Below are 21,842 nucleotides of genomic sequence, written 5' to 3' on the forward strand. Positions count from 1 at the left end.
AGCCTCATTACCTTATTATACTACTACTTAGCCATCCCATAACAAAAATACCTTATACTTGGCCAACACGAGTAACCAAGCATTCCGGCGCAGAGGATCCGGTCGGGTCCTCCATGCGGCCGTCCCAGAGGCCAAAGAAAGCCAGGGGAAGGAAGGAGGCACGGGGGGGCCGGGTGCCACGGCTGGAACGGCAGCCCCGCAAGCAACAGCCTCCGAGGGGCGGCGGGCCTTTCTGTCCCGTCGCCGCCCACCAATGCAATTTGATACAGCCTCTTGCCTATCTCGGCTACCTCCTTCCATGGCCGTATCAGAACCCGCCTCGTGACTCACTATATCATCGCCGATCGAGTCAGAACCCCCCCCCCCCCCCCCCCCAACCAGAGTCAAAAGCCGAGACGACGGCGATGACATCGATGAGCTAGAGCCAGTTTACTCCTCTTCCAAGCTTGCGAGCTCAACAGGCCAGCCTTTCCATCAACCTCCCTTCACTCGCGTCCACAGCTCTCTCCTCCCCATTCCACTCCGTGCTGCTCCATCGGTAACCCTTGCTTGCTCCTGCCCCCGTGCCACGTACATGTTCGTTCGTCGCTCGGTGAGCTGAGGAGATCAAGAGCCGAGGCGCGCAGCCACAGGATCGAGAAGCAAGCTCGCTCGTCGACAAGAACAGACCCGACAGGTATCTCTCTACTATGCGCTTCCGCTAATCATGCTTGTTCCTGCCCTCTCCGCTCTGAAATTGTGAGCAGTGGCCTTGCGTGCGTGCTGTTAGGCCACAGGCTTTGTTCATGGTGGTTAGCAGGGAGTGTTTGGTTCCGTAGATTGCCTCGCTAGTTGCGACCTACCTCTCTACTGGCAGTTCTTGCAAGAGCTGCCTAACCCCGATCCGCTTCTTACCTCGCTCTTTTGTTGCCTGAATTGTAGTACCATCCTTTGAATCCTGCTGCAGGGTCTCCAAAACTCAACTCCGTTTCGCTTCTACTTTATGTCCATTTTATGAGGCCTCTATCTGTCTAGCGGAAGCTTCCATAACTCCAATCATTTTTGTGGTACGCAAGAGTAGCTTGTCCAAGAGGAAACATCAGTGAGTCGTTGGGGTGTTCTGCACCTACATTCCAGAGGATCTAGGCCGCTACCAGTCCTACTGCACAAGTATATTTCCCCTGTCAGCATGTAGGATATTGTTTTCTTTCAGTTTAGAGTTTACCCGGTAACTTTGACTTCTTTCTTTTTCTTTTTCTTAGTGAGCTTGGACTTGAGTGAAATGGCCTGATTGAACCATTATATATAGGGGATCCGGAACTAAAATTTCTGCATCTGAATGCAATATATTGTTGCTTTTTTTTCTGGAGTCGTGTCAGTGTCACCAACAGAAATGCCTCAACAGGGATGAAACCTGCATGTTGCTGTCTGGTTGCATGATACAAACTGATTTGACGACTCTAGCTGATTTTGCGGCATGTGTGGTTCTAAAAGTCCATCATGTTACACCCAGTCCAGCGATATATGCACCTGTTCTTGGATTATGAATATGCTTTCCAAGCGTACTGATCACAAATAGTATCAGTTCAAAAGTTGTTAGATGCATTAATTTTTTAATAATAGAAGTTCAAAGAAACAGCAAAGATGATGGGTGGGGTGCAAACTCTTGCCAAATCTACGCTCGCGGAACATAGTTTAATTAGTATGTGTGTATAAAAGTTCATGAAAAAGTGAATACTATATTAGTATGCCAAATCTACAATATTGTATTTACTTGACATGATAAGTAAGAATCAACAGATAGATATCAAATATCATATTCCATAACAAAAAAGTATTCCAACATGCAACATATGTCTAAAGTTTAAGCCAAAGTGGTAGATTAGTTGTCACGTTTCACGCAGTGATCATGCAGTACATGATACTCCGAAGAATTAGTAGATGGAGTTAGAACCGAAAAACATTTTCTTATAGCGAGGCCAAAAGGCACAGATAACTCTCCTTTTACAATTCGGTCATGGGGCGAAACAAGTTAGGTCAAATTCTTCTTTTCTTCGCTGTGCCTCTAGGAACTGATACCAAATTTGGATCGAATTCCGCCACCAACAAGTTTCTCTTTACAGGCCCCCTCGCGACGTGTCGTTTCCAGCTTGCGCTTGTTATCCAGGCAAAGCACTATGGCCTTGGGCCATTTGTCATGTTAGACACTGATGGCTCGCTAAAATAGTAAGTGGAATAGTATGTTCCCACTGAAATGGCTTTGAGCCCTTGACCACCTTCTTTTTATCCCGGTGATGCATTTCATCATCTGATCCCATTATACATCTGGTGAGTGCTCCGGCTTTTCGGGCCCGGTTTCGCGACTAACTCGGTGGAGGTGAATATGGGTGGTGTGGCAGTGCCATGGGGCAATCTAGTGCATTTTTTCTGGTGTTGGTGAAGCGAGGGCAACAGAACAGAGCAGAGGGAGTGGAAGGTGGTAGCTGGCAGGTCATCGTCTCTGAACATGTTAACAGAGGAAAGCAACTTTGGGGTGTCCAAATCACATACCAATTAAACACAGCGTTTGAAAACGACATTAGCCTTTTCCTACGATCTTGTAGCAGTATAAATTTTTAATCAAGAAAGAGCTGAGTAAATGTTCTAAATTTTGTGTGTTCCTTTGTGTGGGCCTGAAGCCTAATACTGAACTAATGAAGGGAGTTCAGAGTTCAAACAGAGCAGACAAGTGAGAGGCTTGAAAAACAGAAGGAAAGGACAAGTGTAGATCAATCCAAAAAAACTGATTGTGTACATCAAGTTTGAATATGCTAAGAATTGGATGGATTACTAATTAATTTCATCTATCTTCTTTTTCAGGTCTTCTGAAGCACAGATATTCAGGACAGCACCAAGAATCCATGTAATCAACATCTTCAGAGATCTGCCAACACAACATCTTGCAATGAGAAGGCACATCCTTGTCTGCCTCCCTCTGATCACACTCCTCTCCCTCTTCGTGAGCTCGAGCTGCCAGATCGACCCCCAAACACAAGCCCTCCTCCAATTCAAGGCCGGCCTGAACGACCCTCTGAACCACCTCGCGTCATGGACGAACACCACCTCGCCGTGCCACTTCTTCGGCGTCCGGTGCAGCGACGCCTCCGCCACGGTCACCGAGGTCTCGCTCTCGAACATGAACCTCTCCGGCGGGATCTCGCCGTCCGTCGGCGCCCTGCACGGCCTGACGCGGCTGGAGCTCGACTCCAACTCGCTGTCGGGGCCCGTGCCGCCTGAGCTGGGCAGGTGCACTCAGCTCCGGTTCCTGAACCTGTCGTGCAACGTCCTCTCCGGGGAGCTGCCGGACCTGTCGTCGCTGGCGGCGCTCGAGGCCCTCGACGTCGCGAGCAATGGCTTCACCGGGCGGTTCCCGGCGTGGGTCGGCAACCTGTCCGCCCTCACCACGCTCAGCGTCGGCATGAACAGCTACGACCAAGGGGAGACGCCGGCGAGCATCGGCAAACTCAAGAACCTGACGTACCTGTACCTGGCGGCCAGCAGCTTGACGGGGGTGATGCCGGACTCCATCTTCGGGCTCACCGCGCTGGAGACGCTGGACATGTCCATGAACAACCTCGCCGGCGCGATCCCGGCGGCCATCGGCAACCTCCGGAACCTGTGGCAGATCGAGCTGTACAAGAACAACCTCACCGGCGAGCTCCCGCCGGAGCTCGGGAAGCTGACCAAGCTCCGGGAGATCGACGTGTCCCGGAACCAGCTCAGCGGCGGGATCCCGGCGGCGTTCGCCGCGCTCAGGGGCTTCACGGTGATCCAGCTCTACCACAACAACCTGTCCGGGCCGATCCCGGAGGAATGGGGCGAGCTGCGGTCCCTGACGGGCTTCTCCATCTACGAGAACCGGTTCTCCGGCGAGTTCCCGGCGAACTTCGGCCGGTTCTCGCCGCTCAACAGCGTCGACATCTCCGAGAACGGCTTCACGGGCCCGTTCCCGAGATTCTTGTGCCATGGCAAGAACCTCCAGTACCTCCTCGCTCTTCAGAACGGCTTCTCCGGCGAGTTCCCGGAGGAGTACTCGGCGTGCAAGAGCCTGCAGCGCTTCCGGATCAACAAGAACCGGTTCACCGGCAGCCTCCCGGAGGGGCTGTGGGGGCTCCCCGCGGCGACGATCATCGACGTCTCCGACAACGGGTTCACCGGAACCATGTCGCCGCTGATCGGCCAGGCGCAGAACCTGAACCAGCTGTGGCTGCAGAACAACAACCTCGGCGGTGCGATACCGCCGAATATCGGCCGGCTCGGGCAGGTGCAGAAGCTCTACCTGTCCAACAACTCGTTCTCCGGCTCAATTCCGGCGGAGATCGGGAGCCTGTCGCAGCTGACGGCGCTGCACCTGGAGGACAACGCGCTGACCGGCGCGTTGCCGGCGGACATCGGCGGCTGCGTCAGGCTCGTCGAGATCGACGTCTCCCGGAACGCGCTGACGGGGTCGGTCCCGGCCTCGCTGTCGCTGCTGTCGTCGCTGAACTCGCTGAACCTGTCGCACAACCAGCTCGCCGGGCCGATCCCGACGAGCCTCCAGGCGCTCAAGCTTAGCTCCGTCGACTTCTCCTCGAACCGGCTGACCGGGAACGTGCCACCGGGGCTGCTGGTGATCACCGGCGACCAGGCGTTCGCGGGGAACCCCGGCCTCTGCGTGGACGGAAGGTCCGAGCTCGGCGTCTGCAACGTGGACGGCGGCCACAAGGGCGGCCTCGCCAGGAAGTCGGCCGTGCTCGTGCCGGTCCTCATCTCCGCGACGCTGCTGCTCGTGGCCGGCATCCTGTTCGTGAGCTACAGGAGCTTCAAGCTGGAGGAGCTCAGGAGGGGCGACCTGGAGCGCGGCGACTGCGGGCAGTGGAAGCTAGAGTCGTTCCACCCGCTGGAGCTGGACGCCGACGAGATCTGCGGCATCGGGGAGGAGAGCCTGATCGGGTCGGGCGGCACGGGGCGCGTGTACCGGCTGGAGCTCAAGGGCCGCGGCGGCAGCGGCGGCGTGGTGGCCGTGAAGCGGCTGTGGAAGGGCAACGCGGCGCGGGTGATGGCGGCGGAGATGGCCATCCTCGGCAAGGTCCGGCACCGGAACATCCTGAAGCTGCACGCGTGCCTGTCGCGCGGCGAGCTCCACTTCATCGTCTACGAGTACATGCCGCGGGGCAACCTCCACCACGCGCTCCGGCGGGAGGCCAAGGGCAGCGGGCGCCCGGAGCTGGACTGGCCGCGGCGGTGCAGGATCGCGCACGGCGCCGCTAAGGGGCTCATGTACCTCCACCACGACTGCACGCCGGCCATCATCCACCGCGACATCAAGTCCACCAACATCCTGCTCGACGAGGACTACGAGGCCAAGATCGCCGACTTCGGCATCGCCGTCGCCAAGGTCGCCGAGGACTCCTCCGACTCCGAGTTCAGCTGCTTCGCCGGAACCTACGGCTACCTCGCCCCCGGTGAGCCTTGCTCTCGCTCTCACTGACGCCATGGATTCGATCTCGTCCCCTACTGATCAGCTGGAGTTCGCAGAGCTGGCCTACTCGCTCAAGGTGACGGAGAAGACGGACGTGTACAGCTTCGGCGTGGTGCTGCTGGAGCTGGTCACCGGGCGGAGCCCGATCGACCCGCGGTTCGGCGAGGGCAAGGACATCGTCTCCTGGCTGTCCGGCAAGCTCGCCGCGGAGCGCCTCGACGACGTCCTGGACCCGCGCGTCGCGGCGTCGGCCAGGGAGCGGGAGGACATGGTCAAGGTGCTCAGGATCGCCGTGCTCTGCACCGCCAAGCTCCCCGCGGGGCGGCCGACCATGAGGGACGTGGTGAAGATGCTCACCGACGCCGGCGCGGGGCCCTGCAGCCCGCGCGGGCAGCCGCCGGCGAGGATCTGCAGCAGCAAGAGCTGCCGCTGAATTTTTTGAGCAGGCTCTGCCGATTGCCCATCCACGGATGCCTCTGCTCCTGCATTGAGCTCCGAAATGTGATTTTTACTGATTTCCTTTGTGATAGAACCATCTATAGGGTCATGTACCTAAAGGTATTTTGTACAATTATAATTGAAAGTGGCTCCTCCTTGCATTAGCCATATTTTGGTAGAAAAAATTCTAAATTATATCTTGACCTCTAATTTCTCCAACAATATATTTATAGTTGTTGTAAAATCATAATTACTTTAATAGTATATAAAATTGGATTGATTATCGGCCAACGCTGGGAGTTTGAATTTACCATTTTTTTCTAACTAAATGTGTCCAGGTTGGAGTCCCTCTGAAGTGTATCGATAATGTTTTTTTGGTGATAAGGATTATGCCGCTTGTGCATGGCACAAATGAATGCAACTCCCTCCATCTCAAATTACAACTCCTCCTTTTGGTATTTTTAGATACATAGTTTTTCTACGTATCTAGACATAGTGTACAGCTAGATGTATAGTAAAATATATGTATCTAAAAAAATCAAAACGAATTGTAATTTAAAGCGGAGGTAGTACATGGTAACATCAACTCATCCTAAGACCACTGTTTTAAGAAACAACTACGCCCTCCATTCTAAATTATTAGTTGTTTTAGTTTTCTAGATATATATATATTTTATTATGCATGTAGAATAATACATATATATATGTATGATAAAAATTATACACTTATAGAAACAAAAATAATTAATAATTTAGGACAGAGAAAGTATCTGACTATAGGAAACACTTATGCTGGAATTTTTTCTAATAAAGGGACTTAAAATTTTGGTCACAACCGGTGTACTTATCAAGCTTTATGAGACAATTTTGCACCGTAAGAAATCATGTAAATACTTTAACTAGAACCACCGTAGTACCTGGAATCATTTCCGTAACAGGTCTAGTTTGGGCCCAGACAAAATACCGCAGCCCGCGTTGTAAACAACGTTAGTAGCAGCCCGTTGGCGATTCGTGGGCCGCGTGGCTGTGTAATATAGAAAAAATTATTTTTACCTCTATGAACTTTGGACCGAATTTAAGTTTGGTCCATAAACAATGGAACCGTCCGCTGAACTTCTCAGACTCGCGATACCAGACCTTCCTGCCTGGTTTCTCTCCATAGATTTTTTTTCTTTTCTTTTATATTTATTTCGGCTGAATCTTTGAAGAACATAGTAAAAAAATCATAAAATGGAAAATTCAATTTTGTTGAATTCCACATGAGTAAATTTATACGGTGAATATATTATATGATATAATTTTGCAAAAAATTTCTGTTATACTTTTAGATATATATGTTTATATAATTAATTCATAGATACAGTTTTCAAGTTTCAATTATGATAAATTTTTTATGGTGGACTAATCATTATATTCTGTTATATTCTTGAGTTGTAGTAAAAATTCCATGCTCATTGGATCATTTATGCTTGAGTAACTAAATTTAGTTGCCCAAACATACATGATTCAATGAGCATGAAAGTTTTACTACTCAAATATATAATGGTAATATAATGGTTAGCCCACCGTAAAAATTTCATCATAACTGGACTACAAAAACTAAAACTGTAAAAGTACAACAATTTTTTTACTAATTTATATTATAAATGTTCGTTGCATAGATCTACTCATGTGAGTCCAACAAAATTTAATTTTTCATTTTATAATTTATTATAATTTTTAAAGATTCAGTCAAAATAAATATAAAAGAAAAAGAGAAAAACCACTAAGAGAGACCAGCTAGGGAGGTCATTTGCTCAGTATCATGAGTCCGAGAAGTCATTGTCCAGAGGCAAAACTCAAATTCGGTCCGAAGTTAAACGAGGTAAAAATGAGTTTTTCCTTTAATAAACGTTGCAGTCCCAATAATGACTCTTGCAATAAAACTCATGCGGAAGACAAATAGACAGGCCCAGCTAGCCCCCGCCGGCACACAAAGGACGCCGCCGCCGGGGAAGCCGGAGCGATGATGGCCCACTGACGTACTGACGGCAGCGAGGTAGCCCACGCCGCCCGAAAAATGTATTTCTTTGCTGACTTGGTAACAAAACACGAGTAGTAACGAGGAATCATATATCATAAATTACCAACCCATATAAGGTGGAATTTTAATTAATAATTTCTTAAAACATTGTAATTAAAAGGCATACATATCTTTACCTGCAATAAAGATGAAAGTAATCTTCACGGTAAATATAGCATCATATATCATAAGTTACCAACCCCAGTAGTTTTTTATATATCAATGGCAAAAGTTTTGAGAAAATAACTCGTAAAAATCCAGAAATAGCATATATTTGAATAGGATGGAATACAATAGATTGTCAGTATGTGAATCAAATCTACGGGGAGCCGCTGCTAACTGCACGTTTGCTAACCTCGCATTTAACTCATTTCATAGCATGTTAACTCAAGTCCCACAATCATATGCAAACCTAGGCTTCCTATATGGTTTATATGGTTTAGAAGTTATCAAAGTTGAGGTCTGCCGGTGAATTGAGCTTAGTTCAGCCGGTAAGATTTTTCTTATGGTGAAACCTACCTATTTAGTTTGGAGTTCTCAACGACTTACACGTGTACTCGTATTTTCTTAAATTTATTATATGATTTAATTACGCTATATTTTTTAGTTGTAGGCTATTTAGCCAATAACAAGGAGACGTAGGATTACGTAAGTGTATTGATACGATGAGTACGTGTGAGTGTACATGAACATCTGCGTGCTATCATGTGTTTAGAAAAAAATAAAAAAACAGCGAGACGTGCTTAAATTCAAGCCACGCCGAGCCGCTCACATGCTCCTCAAGTCCACATCGCTAGTCCGGTCTGGCCACATGCTGCATTGCGCCGCGGTGCCTGGTGGACCCCATTCGCTGGAATCCTTTGCATCAGAGCATCTCCAAGAGTGACTAAAAAATATGATAAAAAAACTGGTTTTGGAACCTTGCCAAAAAATATTGGAAGTAAAACGAGTCCTCCCATCCAACAGTTTCCAAAAAATTGTTCCCAAAACAAATTAATTGCTGCCACATAATCCATTTGCAGGGCCATCCTCATCAAAAAATTTTTAACTACCAGAATGTCAGGAAAACGAATGCTGTAGGGAAAAAAAAAGGAGGAGACAGAGAGACGAGGAGGATCGAGTATGGTACCGGAGACAAGCCAGACAAGGACAAGGAAAAAGAAGGCGCCGAGTACTTGGATTTGGATTTGCGATACCTGCAGCTAGCGGCACATGGCAGTTCCAAAGCACCGGCACCTCGACGCACCTTGAGGAGAGCCGGCGGCCTCTGTCTGTCGCCGGAAGACGGATGGGTCGTCGGGAGCTCATGGCGTGCGCCGTCTTCGTCCGTGAAGAAGAACAGATGCGGCGGAGTGGGCCGGACGAGCAAAAAAATGGCGCGCAGAGATGACGACGAAGCGGCAGGAGTAGAGTTTTGGCGGGATCCGGCGTTTTCTCACCAAATTTTCAGAATTAGGAGTGTAATGGGCCGGCGGAAATTTAGCCACAAACAACATCTCAATTGGGCATGCGAAAAGATTGGATGTTGGTTTGGACCACTGTTGGAGCAAGGTTTTTTTTTTGTTTCGTTCCCAAAACAGATTTTTCGGCATGGATTTTGGACAGTCTTGGAGATGCTATTACCAGCTGATCTATTGAAAGGTACGGGTCGAGTCGTGACAGGAAAGTTAGTTCAACCGTTGCCGATTGGCAAGAACCTTTGGCACACGCTTCGAGGAGCAAGCTTTTAATCTGGGCAGCCGGCTCCGGCCGGCCATCTCTTTTGACGCTGACGATGATGTTATCACGGCCGCTGCCATTCCTCTCGCTCTCAGCACTGATGTTATGCCGTGCCGGCTTGTACGTTGTCCCGAGTCCCAGGGGCGGATCCAGGGGTACACGGGGGCTCCAGTCCCCCTACCCCATACAATCAACGGAGCCTCTAATAATTTTCAACCATGAACGAAGAGAATGAGGAGAAGAAGAAAAAAAAGAGGAGGGAGGAAAATAAGCCCTCCCTAAATTCGCCACCATCGAGTCCTGACAATTACACCGTTGAGCGTGATTAATATATATGAATTCATGCTAATGTATGATGATATGGACTGCATCAATTTAGTTTCGGGAAAAAAAACTACCTCCCAAATTTCACTATCTTGGACCATGTTTAATGCCATGCCTCTCGTTATCATTTGACAAACACCAGCAAAGCTGGAGCCCTCTATTTCATTTCGTGGAATCATTTCGTCAAACTCTATAACTTGTTTGTTTGTTTGTTTGCCTTCTAGATTATATGAAATAACCTACTACCTCTATTTCAGAATATAGCTATTTTTAGATTTTCTTCAAGTCAAACATTTTAGATTTTGACCGTACATGGTAAAAAAATATAAAGATTTATGTCGGTGTTTTACCGTCAAGCGCACCGAGAGATACCCCCGAGGTGGTAGATTGTAGGTAGGATGTTACCGAAATCAGGAACTCGAAGGTGCAAGAAACACAAGATTTGGATAGGTTCGGGCCGCCGAGAGCGTAATACCATACGTCATGTGTGGTGATTTGTATTGCCTTAGGTGTTGATTGTTGGTGATCCTTTGGAGAAGATCCCTACCCGTCCTTATATAGTGATGGGAACAGAGTTACATGGAAATTCTAACTTGATACTAGCTTAGAAATCCTATCCGAATATTAGTCGGGTAGTTTCCTTCATTTCTGACCAGTTCTACTTCTGTATGAGTAGTTACAATTGGGGTAGGGTGTGGACCATATCTTATCCCTTATCCTAGAATATGTACGCTATGTGCGCAGTCCCGTGGCTCCGGGTCTGACAAGCCTCCGAACTTTTAGTAGTCAAGTACTGCAGGCTTCCGAGTATTTCTAAAGGCATCTTCGGGTTCTTTCGAACTTCGTCTTGAAAGTGTCTTCCGAGTACTTCTTTGGCTGCATCGAGGCTGTGAGGTGCTCATGCCCCGAGTAGTTTTCAAGTCTCATTTTATATGGGGTGGATTAAACTCACACTCCATATGGACATATGGAGTAGCCCTGAGCCTTAGGTTGGATTGAAGAATCAGGTTGAAGGTCAAATTAGTCTTGAATCTTCCATCCTTATCTTCCAAAAGTTTAAAAAATAAGCCATCGATGACACGTGTTCCGCAGCACTGAGCCTTTAATCCAAATTCCCAAGTTTGAAAAAAAGGATCCAAAAGGTTGTGGCATGGGTTGTGTAAGAGAGTAAGAGTTTGAATTGATGGTTAAAATGAGTAAATTGGTTCGGAAATTCGAAAACATCTTTTTTGGAATGAGATCCCTGAAATGGTTAAACAAATAACTTACCCAAGGAACCATAAATTACCGCTCAAAACAAATCTTATCATGATAAAATCTCTTCAGCTTCCGCACAGTGATACGCCAACTTGTTTCCTGCGCCTAGCCCCGAGTATAGGAGCCAGACGAGCCGCTGAAAGCATGCTGAGTACCCTGTTGCACCCAGCCACCGAGCATAGGAGCTAGACGAGCTGTCGAAGGTACTCCGATGCCTTATCGCACCCAGTTCCTAAGCATGGGAGTCATACGAGCCACCAAAGGTACGCCGAGTAGCGTAGGTACCGGCCGAGTCAGAGGAGATTCGCCACATGGTCGGCGAGCCAGCCTCCGAGCTTGGGGGTCGGTTGAGTCGCCGTTAGCACGCCAAGTGGTCTGTGCCGACGATGTGATGGCCAAGCAAGGCAGCTCTCGGAAGCATACCTCATCCAGCGGCATGGTCCAGGTCTGGTCCCCTGCAAGATAAACATAAAAATATATTGTAACTGATATACATGATATCGAGTCGGGAGTGGATCCAATCATTATAAAATGCATGATAAAAAATCGCATCTTACTCTTGTCAGGCTATGTAATTTCCTCGATTAGCTAGCCTGTTATGTTTAAGCACCTAATCACTGATAGCTGTAGCCCGTAGTGCAGGGAGCTGATCACATGCACACGTAGGAACATGGGCGTACAGAAAAGTCAAGGTTTCACGGATTAAGGCATGTGCTACCCGAGTACTTTAACAACCGTTAAGAGAAGACAACGAATGCAGAAAAAGGTAGTCGGCATGCGACAAAGCTCGTGTTGCAGCGCGCATGTCCGTAGAGTATAGCCGCTATGAGCCCGACACAACTCAGTGTAACAAGCGCGTGGACGGTGCCCTACGAACTCGATGTACCAAGCGTGTGGGTTGTTAGTCAGCAAACCCTAAAAGTAGTCGATCATGGTGTAACCCTCGAGGGTAATTTCCGTCGAGAGGCGTACCCAAAATAGTAGCCGATCCTATGAAGAACAAGTCGGCGAAGGTATGAGTGATTTAGCTTGATTCGTGGGTGATTGTCGACGAAGCCGCAGCGGTCGTCGATGAAGCCGCGATGGTTGTTGATGAAGCCCGACTAGTCAGAATCGATTCCGATTAATTTATTGACAGTGCGAGGTTTGTTTCCGACTAGTTTTCTAGTCGAAACGAGTAATTGAAGTAGTCGGCGGCGGTTCGCCGAGCGTTCTCGCGAAATTGAAGTAGTCGTCTGCGGGTCGCCAAGTGACCTCGTGAAGTCAAAGTAGTTTGAAGATAAGGTCTCTCAAGCTCTCCCAATGATCTCATCAATATGCGAACTCGTGTGATCTTGTAGATCACGTAATCTTCTTACTTTCTTTGTATGGGCCGACGTCATGCATGCATGCATAGCCTTGCAACAGCCGGAGCACCTGCCGCCCGCCCGTGAGATGGTTGCTCCGGCTTGCGTGCGCTGCAGGGCCTGGCCGCCTGCCTGTCTCCCGCCCGCGAGCGCACGGGCCGCCTGGTCGCGATGGGTCGCGCGCCCCCGCAAGCCGCACGGTTGAGCGGCCTGGTGCAAGCCCAACGCTCGCAGTCGAGGTGCCTTAGGCAATGACGCGTCGTGGTCGTCGCTGACGCGAGCTGGAGTCGAGCCGGTTCCGAATAGGAGCCGAGTTGGATTTAGAATCGTCCACGTGGTTTTCGATTAGATCGGAAAGTTGAATTTTATCGAGATCATCGGCGAGATCGTCGATATCACAGCATGACGCTGGAGCAGATGCCTCTAACTTCCTAGTGTCGGCGAGTTGGATGTTGAAGCCACCGCGGCCGCTGGTGATGAAGACTTAGAAGCCGAAGGTGAACGTCGTGCCCTCGTCGAGCACAGCGCCAGTGAAGTGGATGATGCTATCGAGTTCTCCGGTAGATCATAGATGAGCACCCTTACCTGGGACGCCAGCTGTCAGTGTTTTACCGCCAAGTCCACCAAGAGATACCTTCGAAGTGGTAGATTGTAGATGGGGTATCGCCGAGATCAGAAACTCGAAAGTGCAAGGAACACAAGATTTAGACAGGTTCGGGCCGCCGATAGCGTAATACCCTATGTACTGTGTAGTGGTTTGTATTGCCTTAGTTATTAATTGTTGGTGATCCTTTGGAGGAGATTCCTACCCGCGCTTATATAGTCCGGGGGGACAGGGTTATATGAAAATCCTACCGTTTTCTTCTATTCCGACTAGTTCTACTCTTGTACGAGTAGTTACAATTGGTGTAGTATGTGGGACATATCTCATCCCTTATCTAGAATATGTACACCATATGCGCAGTCTCGTGGCGGTGGCTCTGACAATTTATAACATAAAAATGATATTAGTTTATTTGTAATAAAATCAACTATCATAATATGTATTTTTTTTCTATTTAAAAATAATTATTTTTGAGATATTATTGGTTAATGATAAAAATATTTGACTTTAACTGAGTCAAAAAGTTGTTATATTTTGAAACGGAGGTAGTATAGTCTAAGAACGACACGGTAAATATCACCCCCAACCATCGAGATAATATGAAATAAGAAAACAAGATCATAATCTACGCTTTATAATCCGAGAGAAAACAAACGGGACCCTTACAAAATAACTAAAGTCCTTATATAAATACTGAGTCATACATCAACAACTACTGTTGCATAAACACAAAGACTTCGGCGTTTATTAACTGGTAAGTCAAACAAGTGGCAAGTATACATATTCTTCATCATCATGGAAAAAAGATTTAAAAACTAGCATAAGTTAGAACAGATAGGCTTGGGTTGTTGAGAGAGAGAGAGAGAGAGAGAGAGAGAGAGAGAGAGAGAGAGAGAGAGAGAGTGGTGACTAGGGGCACGGCGAGACCGTGCTCGTGTCGACCCTTCTTTCGTCGACTGGAGTGACCGATCGAGTTGCAGTTTCCAAATTCCAAATCCCCGATCGCGCAGCGAGAGCGAGCCGGCGCCGATGGCGATGGGGGCGGCGGCGCGCGCGGCGGCCGCGGACGCCGTGGTGACCTTCCTGTGGGTGCTGTGCGCCTCCGCGCTCGGCGCCGCGACGGCGGCCGTCACGTCGTTCCTGGGGGTGCAGGAGGTCCCCGGCGCCGGCCACTACGCGCTCCTCGTCACCGCGTGCCTCCTCGCGGCGCTCCTCTTCGCCTTCGATCTCCTCTGCGGCGCGCTCGGCGGCGCCAGCTTCAACCCCACCGACTTCGCCGCCTCCTACGCCGCCGGCCTCGACAGCCCCTCCCTCTTCTCCGTCGCGCTCCGCTTTCCGGCGCAGGTGGCGAGATCGATCGGCTCGACTCCTTTTTTTCCCTTTCTCCCCTCATCACGTGCCCACCCACCCAGCCCTCCATGAATTCAGTTGAATCAAGCCGAATTCTGACTTCTGAGGCCTCGCCTGACCACCGCACGTTGTCTTGCCAGGCCGCCGGCGCCGTGGGCGGCGCCCTGGCGATCTCGGAGCTGATGCCGGAGCAGTACAAGCACACGCTCGCGGTCGCGTGGCCCGCGCTCAAGGTGGATCCCCACACCGGCGCCCTCGCCGAAGGGGTGCTCACCTTCTTCGTCACCCTGGCCGTGCTCTGGGTCATCGTCAAGGGGCCCCGCTACACGGTCCTCAGGATCTTGATGCTCTCCGTCTCCATTGTCAGCCTCATCCTCGCCGGCGCAGAGTACACGGGGCCGTCCATGAACCCAGCCAACGTCAGTATCCTACCTTTCCTTCCAATCTCCATCCGTTTGCGTCGGTATTTTTTTTTTTGTTTGCTACGTGTAGCATCCCGCACACAGCGCCACCGCGCCACGAGGCAACCTCAAAGGAGGTGCTCCTGCCCCTCGCGTGTTGCATGTGCCTTTTGGCACCGTTTGCGTCAGTATTAAGGTCGACTGTTAGTCTCTATCACCATGACACCATAATCACTGCAAATTGCAACACTCTACGCCTTTTCTTCCTCCCAATTTTGTCACCAAGCAAAAAAAAAAGTTGCTTTGTTTTACCAAAGTGAAGAACATGATTACATTATGGCATAGATGCAGGGCATGAGACAACCAAAACAGATGCTTTCTTGGGCGCGTGCACTTTTCAAAGTACCATTAACAAAATCTAAGGACAAACAACCGGAATGGGTATATAGAAATGAAATGGTAGCAAGTATATGTTCCTGGGGATTGTCAGAGACTCAGGGCCAAAAATCATACCTTGGGAATCTTCTATTTTAACTATTTTAGTGTACCTATTTTTCTGTTAAAAGATAACATGCTATCAGAAGTATAGTCACAAGTATAGGTTTACATATTTGGTACAAAGTCGCTCTTTCAATTAGTTTTTGACATCATGATATTATTTGGAGAAAAAATATCTAGACAAATTGCAACTCCAAGTCTCCAAAGCATTTGTGCTGCAATTTCTGGTTATTCATTTTCCCTTTTGAATTGCCATCTGCGCGTGGGCAGTCCAAGTCTCCAAGATGCTTACAGAACAATCTTGGTCCCATCGACTCATTCATTCTTTCTTTTTTCTTTTAGCCAAAGTGAACACAGGACCATGTTATCTTTATGAAAGACTCCCTCTGTTTTCAAATACATGACATTTAGAATAAGTTAACTAGTGTTTTTTTCACTAATTAGCTTGTCATGAACTTCATATATTTGAAAACCGAAGGAGTAACCAAATTAAATGTTTGTTAATATATAACTTTGTATCAAAAAATTGGAGACAGCCTTTTTGTTTAAAGTTAGTTTTATATATAGGGTACATAAAAATTATACTAGTTTGGTCACTGAAATAATTTCATGATATTGTAATTTTACTATTAGATTCATGTAAAGTTATAAAATGTAATGGTCAACGTTGTATCACTGAGATCATGACAAGTTAAATGCGGCAAATAAAACGAGGGGAGCAATATCACTAGATTGCTTGTCACAGGAAGGTGTGATATTAAAAAGCCACTCAAATAGATGGTTGTTATAGATGCACCACCAGAAGTTCTAAACTTATGTGTGTATGTATGTGCCATTTCAAAGTGATGCTCCTACTTGTAGCATCTCCAACAATATAGTTAGCTCCTACTCCCTCCGTTCCAAGTTATAGGTCATTTTGATTTTTTTTAGATACATATCATTTGCTGTGCACATAGATATATGCTATATCTAGATACATAGAAAAATCTATATATTTAGAAAAGTTAAAACGACCTATAATTTAGAACGCAGGAAGTACCTATAATTTGCTTATCCATATAGGACAGCACCACAGATAACCCATCTGCAGCGCAGAATGGCAGCCATTCTTGCCTTACTTTGGTTGTTAGGCGAACTAGTCAGAGTAAAGCTCGACTACTCAAGCCTTCTTGCTGTGAATTGAAATTACTCAAAGTACAAGCACTTACTCAGCAAACAGCTACAGTGGTATAATATTGAAGCTTTTGGCTCTAGGTACACTTCACGCACTCATGAAAGGGCAGCTAAAAGATAATTTGTTGAAGTGAAGCCTAGGATAGATCTTAGTCCAAAGGAATCACCACAAATCATAACATAGGTAGATAGGTTCTTTTTATCGATGACATTATGAAAGCATATTTCATACTTGTGTTGATCTTAAACAATGCTAGATTTTGTTAAGTATGCTTCACACAGTACTGCTTCTGAATATATACGCTGTTACTGATCTGATAAGAACATATTTTAAGTCACTTTTCCTTCTGAGAAGCATCAAGATATATCTTTTGTTTGTGTCCATTTTCATGCAGTTTCGGAAACAAGCATTTATCCTCATTTGGTTTCCTTATTTCTTCATAATGTGTGTGTCTTGGTCAATTATCATGAACAGGCATTTGGCTGGGCATATGTTAACAATTGGCACAACACATGGGAGCAGCTATATGTGTACTGGATATGCCCCTTTATTGGGGCCATGCTTGCTGGGTGGGTCTTCAGAGCGGTGTTCCTACCATTGCCACCTAAGCCCAAGACCAAGAAAGCATGATCAAGTTCAATCCTGGATTCAGATATAGTCATCATTTGGTTGTGGATGCTAGTTTTGAAGAAATCGGCAAACAGAGGAATATCAAATAAGCTTATGATGTATTTGATTTCCTCAACTTACCACAAACATGGTGTTGTGCTCTATTACGTATTTGTCATTAATAAATTATTTGTATAATATGAATTTAGGTTAATCAAAATGTCTTACTTGTCCTTATTTTTCTTTTTGAGTACGACAAAATTATCAACCTCAATTGGAAGTAAAAATTTTGCTCTTGGACATGTCATAAATGTGGAATTTGCTATCCAGCATCGTTCAATGTTAGTTTTGCTACTGAACACTTAGTCGCAAAACACCGCTAGTAATAAAATATTCATGTCTTGGTTTGTGGAAGAGAGAAACGCATTGAATAGAACAAGTACCCTTGTATCCAACTCCAGCCTATTCCTATTAATTTGGCAGTGGGTTGAACCCCACATGTCAGCACCCCTAAGTTGATTTCTTCTTACTCCAGATTAATTAAAGCCCATTCAAAAATGAGTATTTTATTGCCGCTAGCATCCTACAACCAATTAGCATGTATCCATCAGCAAAACCAGCATTAAGCAGAGCATGTCAACAAATTTAACGTGACACATGATAGGATGCCCAGGAGCAAAATTTCCCTAACTGAAACTACTATCTACACTAGAAGGATAAAAAACAATTAATGGTACCTGGTACTTCAGTATAAGCTCAAACTATTGTAAGGTCCTTCTAGGTCTTCTAATAGATAAAGTTTCCTTGTCTAACCCAAGGGCAAGCTACCCCCATCTTCACACGTTGGGCCCTATACCAACTAGTGCATGTGTCATGGCAACAACAAAAAATAACTTTCTTGTGCTAGATATATGAGTGATTCTAAATGATGTTTGGTGGCATATTATATTTGAGCGTGATTATTGACTTGATTCATTAACTCTCCACCTTCAATCTCAATGAACATCAAATCCTTTCCTATCTTAGATTCATTAACTCATTAACTTTGATATCAGTGCACATCAAATCCTTCCCTATTTTAATCTCTTTGATTTACATTAACCCTCTAACTTCAATCTCAATGCACTAGCCGCTATCGTGAATTTAGAAGCCCCATCATCTTGAAATAGGTAAATAATTCACGTATATTAGCCCATCATTGTAATCAAGGACATATTAAAACTTCAAATAAACCTAGTACAGTTACTATTACATACAAGTTCAAGTACTATAGCTCAAATAAATATGAGGACTGAAAGAAGCAATCATTTATAGCACCTATGTAAGGGAAATTCCACATATTATATATTATATAGGGAAAAAAAATCCATTTCGCTTCCTTGAATAATCCAATTTGTTCATTTGATCCATGAAATTCGCTCAATTTAATTCCTCAAACTATTTCAGACAGTCTCATCCACCCATAAATGAGATCTATTTTCTTTTGTTTTTTCCCCCATAAAGGACACGAGTTGTAAAATATTTTAATTATTTATGGGGTGATAGAGGAAATTTGGGCTTACAATTGAAAACACTACGAAATGAAAAAAATCTCATTAGGCACAGATTGCACCAATTGAAGTAGTTTATGGGAGCAAATTAATCCAAAAGTTTTATCAAAGGGTCAATTAGAAAAATGATTATCCTAGATAGTAAACATATACTCCCTTCGAATATTTATAAACAATATTTTTCCATGGAAAAATGAAATTTTATTATCTGTTAATTACTTTATCTTTTGTTGATATATATGCATCCTACTTTGCAATAAAATTTCAAATGCACGTATTCCTCTCGTAATAAATCATATAAAATAATACATTTGCTCTTCCTTTTTTAAAAATATTTGTGGGATGGATTGACACGAAAACTATCAGAGGGCAGCAACTTTTTCTTGAGAGGAAACACAACAAATGACCCAGAATTATCAGAGGGAAGAAGGCCGAGCAGTCGTCTGTCCAATCTTACTATTTTCTTTCTTTTTCTCTCTCTATTTTTTTAAGATAACAGTTGTTTTCCTCAAAACGATGCTAACTAAGGAGAACGGCCCAAAATTACATGGGCCCAACACACTCCATGGAATTGAACAAATCAATCAAGCCCAAACTTAGCGGCCCGGCCTACTAGGGTTTCTCGCCCCCATCGGATAAATATCCTCCGCTTTCGCCTCCTCGCCCCTGTCGGCCGCCATCTCCCCCACTCTTAGGTTCTAGGTCCCCTCGCCGCCGCCGCCTCCGGCCTCGCGAGCTTGCCGAAATGGTCGCCCACAGGGTAAGCTTCTCTTCCGCGCCGCCGCCTTCTCCGCCTCCTCTCGATGCACCGCGTGTTTTCTCTACCGGGCGTGGGTGCTGACCTCGGCCGCTTTGTGGGATTTGTTTGGAGCGCGCAGTTCCATCAGTACCAGGTGGTGGGTCGCGCGCTGCCGACCCCCGGCGATGAGCACCCTAAGATCTACCGCATGAAGCTCTGGGCCACCAACGAGGTCCGCGCCAAGTCCAAGTTCTGGTCAGTGTCTTGTGCCCTCATGGCGATGCTCGCATCCTCTGATTGTTGCTTTGGTGTGCTTTTCTTGAAGACGGCTTGTGGGCTTGTGCGCGCGCAGGTACTTCCTGAGGAAGCTCAAGAAGGTGAAGAAGAGCAATGGCCAGGTTCTCGCCATCAACGAGGTACGACTCGTTCACCTCTTACCGGCAATGCTGCTTTGCTTTCTGAATTCATGTGGATCGAATGGTTTTGACGTTGCAAATATGCAGTAGATAGGTGTGTTGCGATTGCTAATCCAATGTCTTGGGGTTGATGCCCGCTCTAGCTGCATACATAATGATGTGCGTCTCTACCGATGGGTTAAACGCATTTGGAATGGTGTATTGTTGCGCTACTTACTACTAGTGAGTAGTGATTTGTTTAATATAGGTGCGCCCATTTGAGTATAAGATCTGAGATGGTAAACTTGTAATGATGAACCTTGTCTCAGGTCGATTGTGCGGAATGGGCTTTGCCCTTGGATTACTAGAGAGATGAGTTTGTGCTGTTCCACACTTAAGTGGTGATTGGATCCATTTCTGCAGAAGTTGCGATATATAATACTAATTTTCAGAAATAGAGTGTTTGAAACTTGTAAGCTTCCAACTTGCTAATGCATGCCAAAATCCTGCTGCAGCTGTCTGTCCAATGTAAAACATTCCACCTAGTAGTCCTGCTGTTGCAACTCACCCTACCCTACATGCTATTGTATGAGCCCTATTGACCAGACTTCGTAATAAGATCAGCGGTAGTCTGGCACTCTAGCATCATATTAGGTGATAAGGTTATGACAAGCTGATTCAAGTTTTTGAATAGGTTTCCTTGGTGATATTTTGACTAGCTGCAAGTAAATGTAGCTGTAATAGAGCTAGGTGAGGACAGGTGCTTCCTAGTTAATCAGCTGCTGAAAAGTTGTAGAAAATTTGAACTTGTTACATGTTGCTTCCTTCTAGCATTGGTTCTCCTTTATCATTGTAGTATTTGTTTTCTTTGTCATGTATACTTCTAAACATGGTTGGTACTTTTCAGATCTTTGAGCGTAACCCTACCACAATCAAGAACTACGGCATCTGGCTGCGCTACCAGAGCAGGACAGGTTACCACAACATGTACAAGGAGTACCGTGACACCACCTTGAATGGTGCTGTGGAGCAGATGTACAACGAGATGGCCTCCCGTCACCGTGTGAGGTCCCCCTGCATCCAAATCATTAAGACAGCAACGGTCCACTTCAAGCTCTGTAAGAGGGACAACACCAAGCAGTTCCACAATGCCAAGATTAAGTTCCCTCTTGTGTCCCGCTTGGTCAGACCACCAACCAGGAAGCTGAAGACGACCTTCAAGGCTTCAAGGCCCAACTTGTTCATGTGATCCAACTAACCCTGACTCCCTTCCTAATCTGTAATCGCAGACAGTTTGGAGGGTTGCTAGTTGAGGTTAATCGTATCTACTGCAACTTATTGTTTCTATGTTTTAGTTTTAGGTCCTTGTGGTGGCCTTTATTAGCTTGATGAATATCCTCTTTTCATTTCCCCTGTTTATCATAGCTGCCTTATAATGGATAATTCATATGCCTTCTGCTTTGGTGTTCATCATAAATGGTATTGTTTTCTTATGGCCTTGTGGCTGTAGTCTGCACAGTTGTCAAGTCTGTAGCAACATGATGTGGTTGACGTAGTTTTTCCAATGTATCCGTCATTTATATTTGTTAATCCGATAGTTTCTTGTTTTATTGAGTGTTTTCTATGCTTGGTAGTGGTAGTATTTTGGTGTTTTAAGTAGTGATGCTTTGTTGTTCATAAAAATGCCTGTTACTTTGGAGGGCAACTTTGCCGAGGTTACCAACAATAAATTTGGTTTCCTTTTTTTCCCTGTTGCCTAAATTGCTGTTGCTGTTGGATGTTTCAACTATTCTATCCATTAACTGATTGGTTACATGGATGAGCATCCTTGCCAACATTGTCTAGTAAAAGAACATTTTACTTCCAGTTCTTGAAACTTGTGGCCTAGTCAGCCCAG

The 21,842-nt window shown here is 46.3% G+C and overlaps 3 protein-coding genes across 4 annotated transcripts; all 3 read left to right on the forward strand.

The window, feature by feature from the left end:
- The first annotated feature begins 344 nt into the window (after positions 1–344).
- LOC112902645 (receptor protein-tyrosine kinase CEPR2-like) lies at positions 345–6,112 on the forward strand. Of its 2 annotated transcripts, none has more exons than XM_025971789.1 (3): positions 345–676; positions 2,839–5,462; positions 5,536–6,112. In XM_025971789.1, the coding sequence occupies exons 2-3, from the start codon at positions 2,924–2,926 to the stop codon at positions 5,910–5,912; spliced, it is 2,916 nt and encodes a 971-aa protein (XP_025827574.1). In that variant the 5' UTR covers positions 345–676; positions 2,839–2,923; the 3' UTR covers positions 5,913–6,112. The 2 variants fall into 2 exon arrangements, with proteins under 2 accessions (XP_025827574.1, XP_025827575.1); XM_025971790.1 differs by lacking the exon at positions 345–676 and adding an exon at positions 2,611–2,730.
- A 7,983-nt stretch (positions 6,113–14,095) lies between these two features.
- On the forward strand, positions 14,096–17,498 carry LOC112902879 (aquaporin SIP1-1). The gene is made up of 3 exons (XM_025972069.1): positions 14,096–14,573; positions 14,720–14,998; positions 17,127–17,498. Exons 1-3 carry the CDS (start codon positions 14,259–14,261, stop codon positions 17,280–17,282), a joined length of 750 nt encoding a protein of 249 aa, XP_025827854.1. The 5' UTR covers positions 14,096–14,258; the 3' UTR covers positions 17,283–17,498.
- A 1,974-nt stretch (positions 17,499–19,472) lies between these two features.
- On the forward strand, positions 19,473–21,457 carry LOC112872468 (60S ribosomal protein L18a-like). Its single transcript, XM_025935557.1, has 4 exons — positions 19,473–19,571; positions 19,690–19,805; positions 19,903–19,966; positions 20,853–21,457. Exons 1-4 carry the CDS (start codon positions 19,557–19,559, stop codon positions 21,192–21,194), a joined length of 537 nt encoding a protein of 178 aa, XP_025791342.1. The 5' UTR covers positions 19,473–19,556; the 3' UTR covers positions 21,195–21,457.
- The last annotated feature ends 385 nt before the right edge of the window (positions 21,458–21,842 follow it).

The sequence above is a fragment of the Panicum hallii genome, chromosome 8, assembly GCF_002211085.1.
Source record: "Panicum hallii strain FIL2 chromosome 8, PHallii_v3.1, whole genome shotgun sequence".
NCBI classification, from domain to species: Eukaryota; Viridiplantae; Streptophyta; class Magnoliopsida; order Poales; family Poaceae; genus Panicum; species Panicum hallii.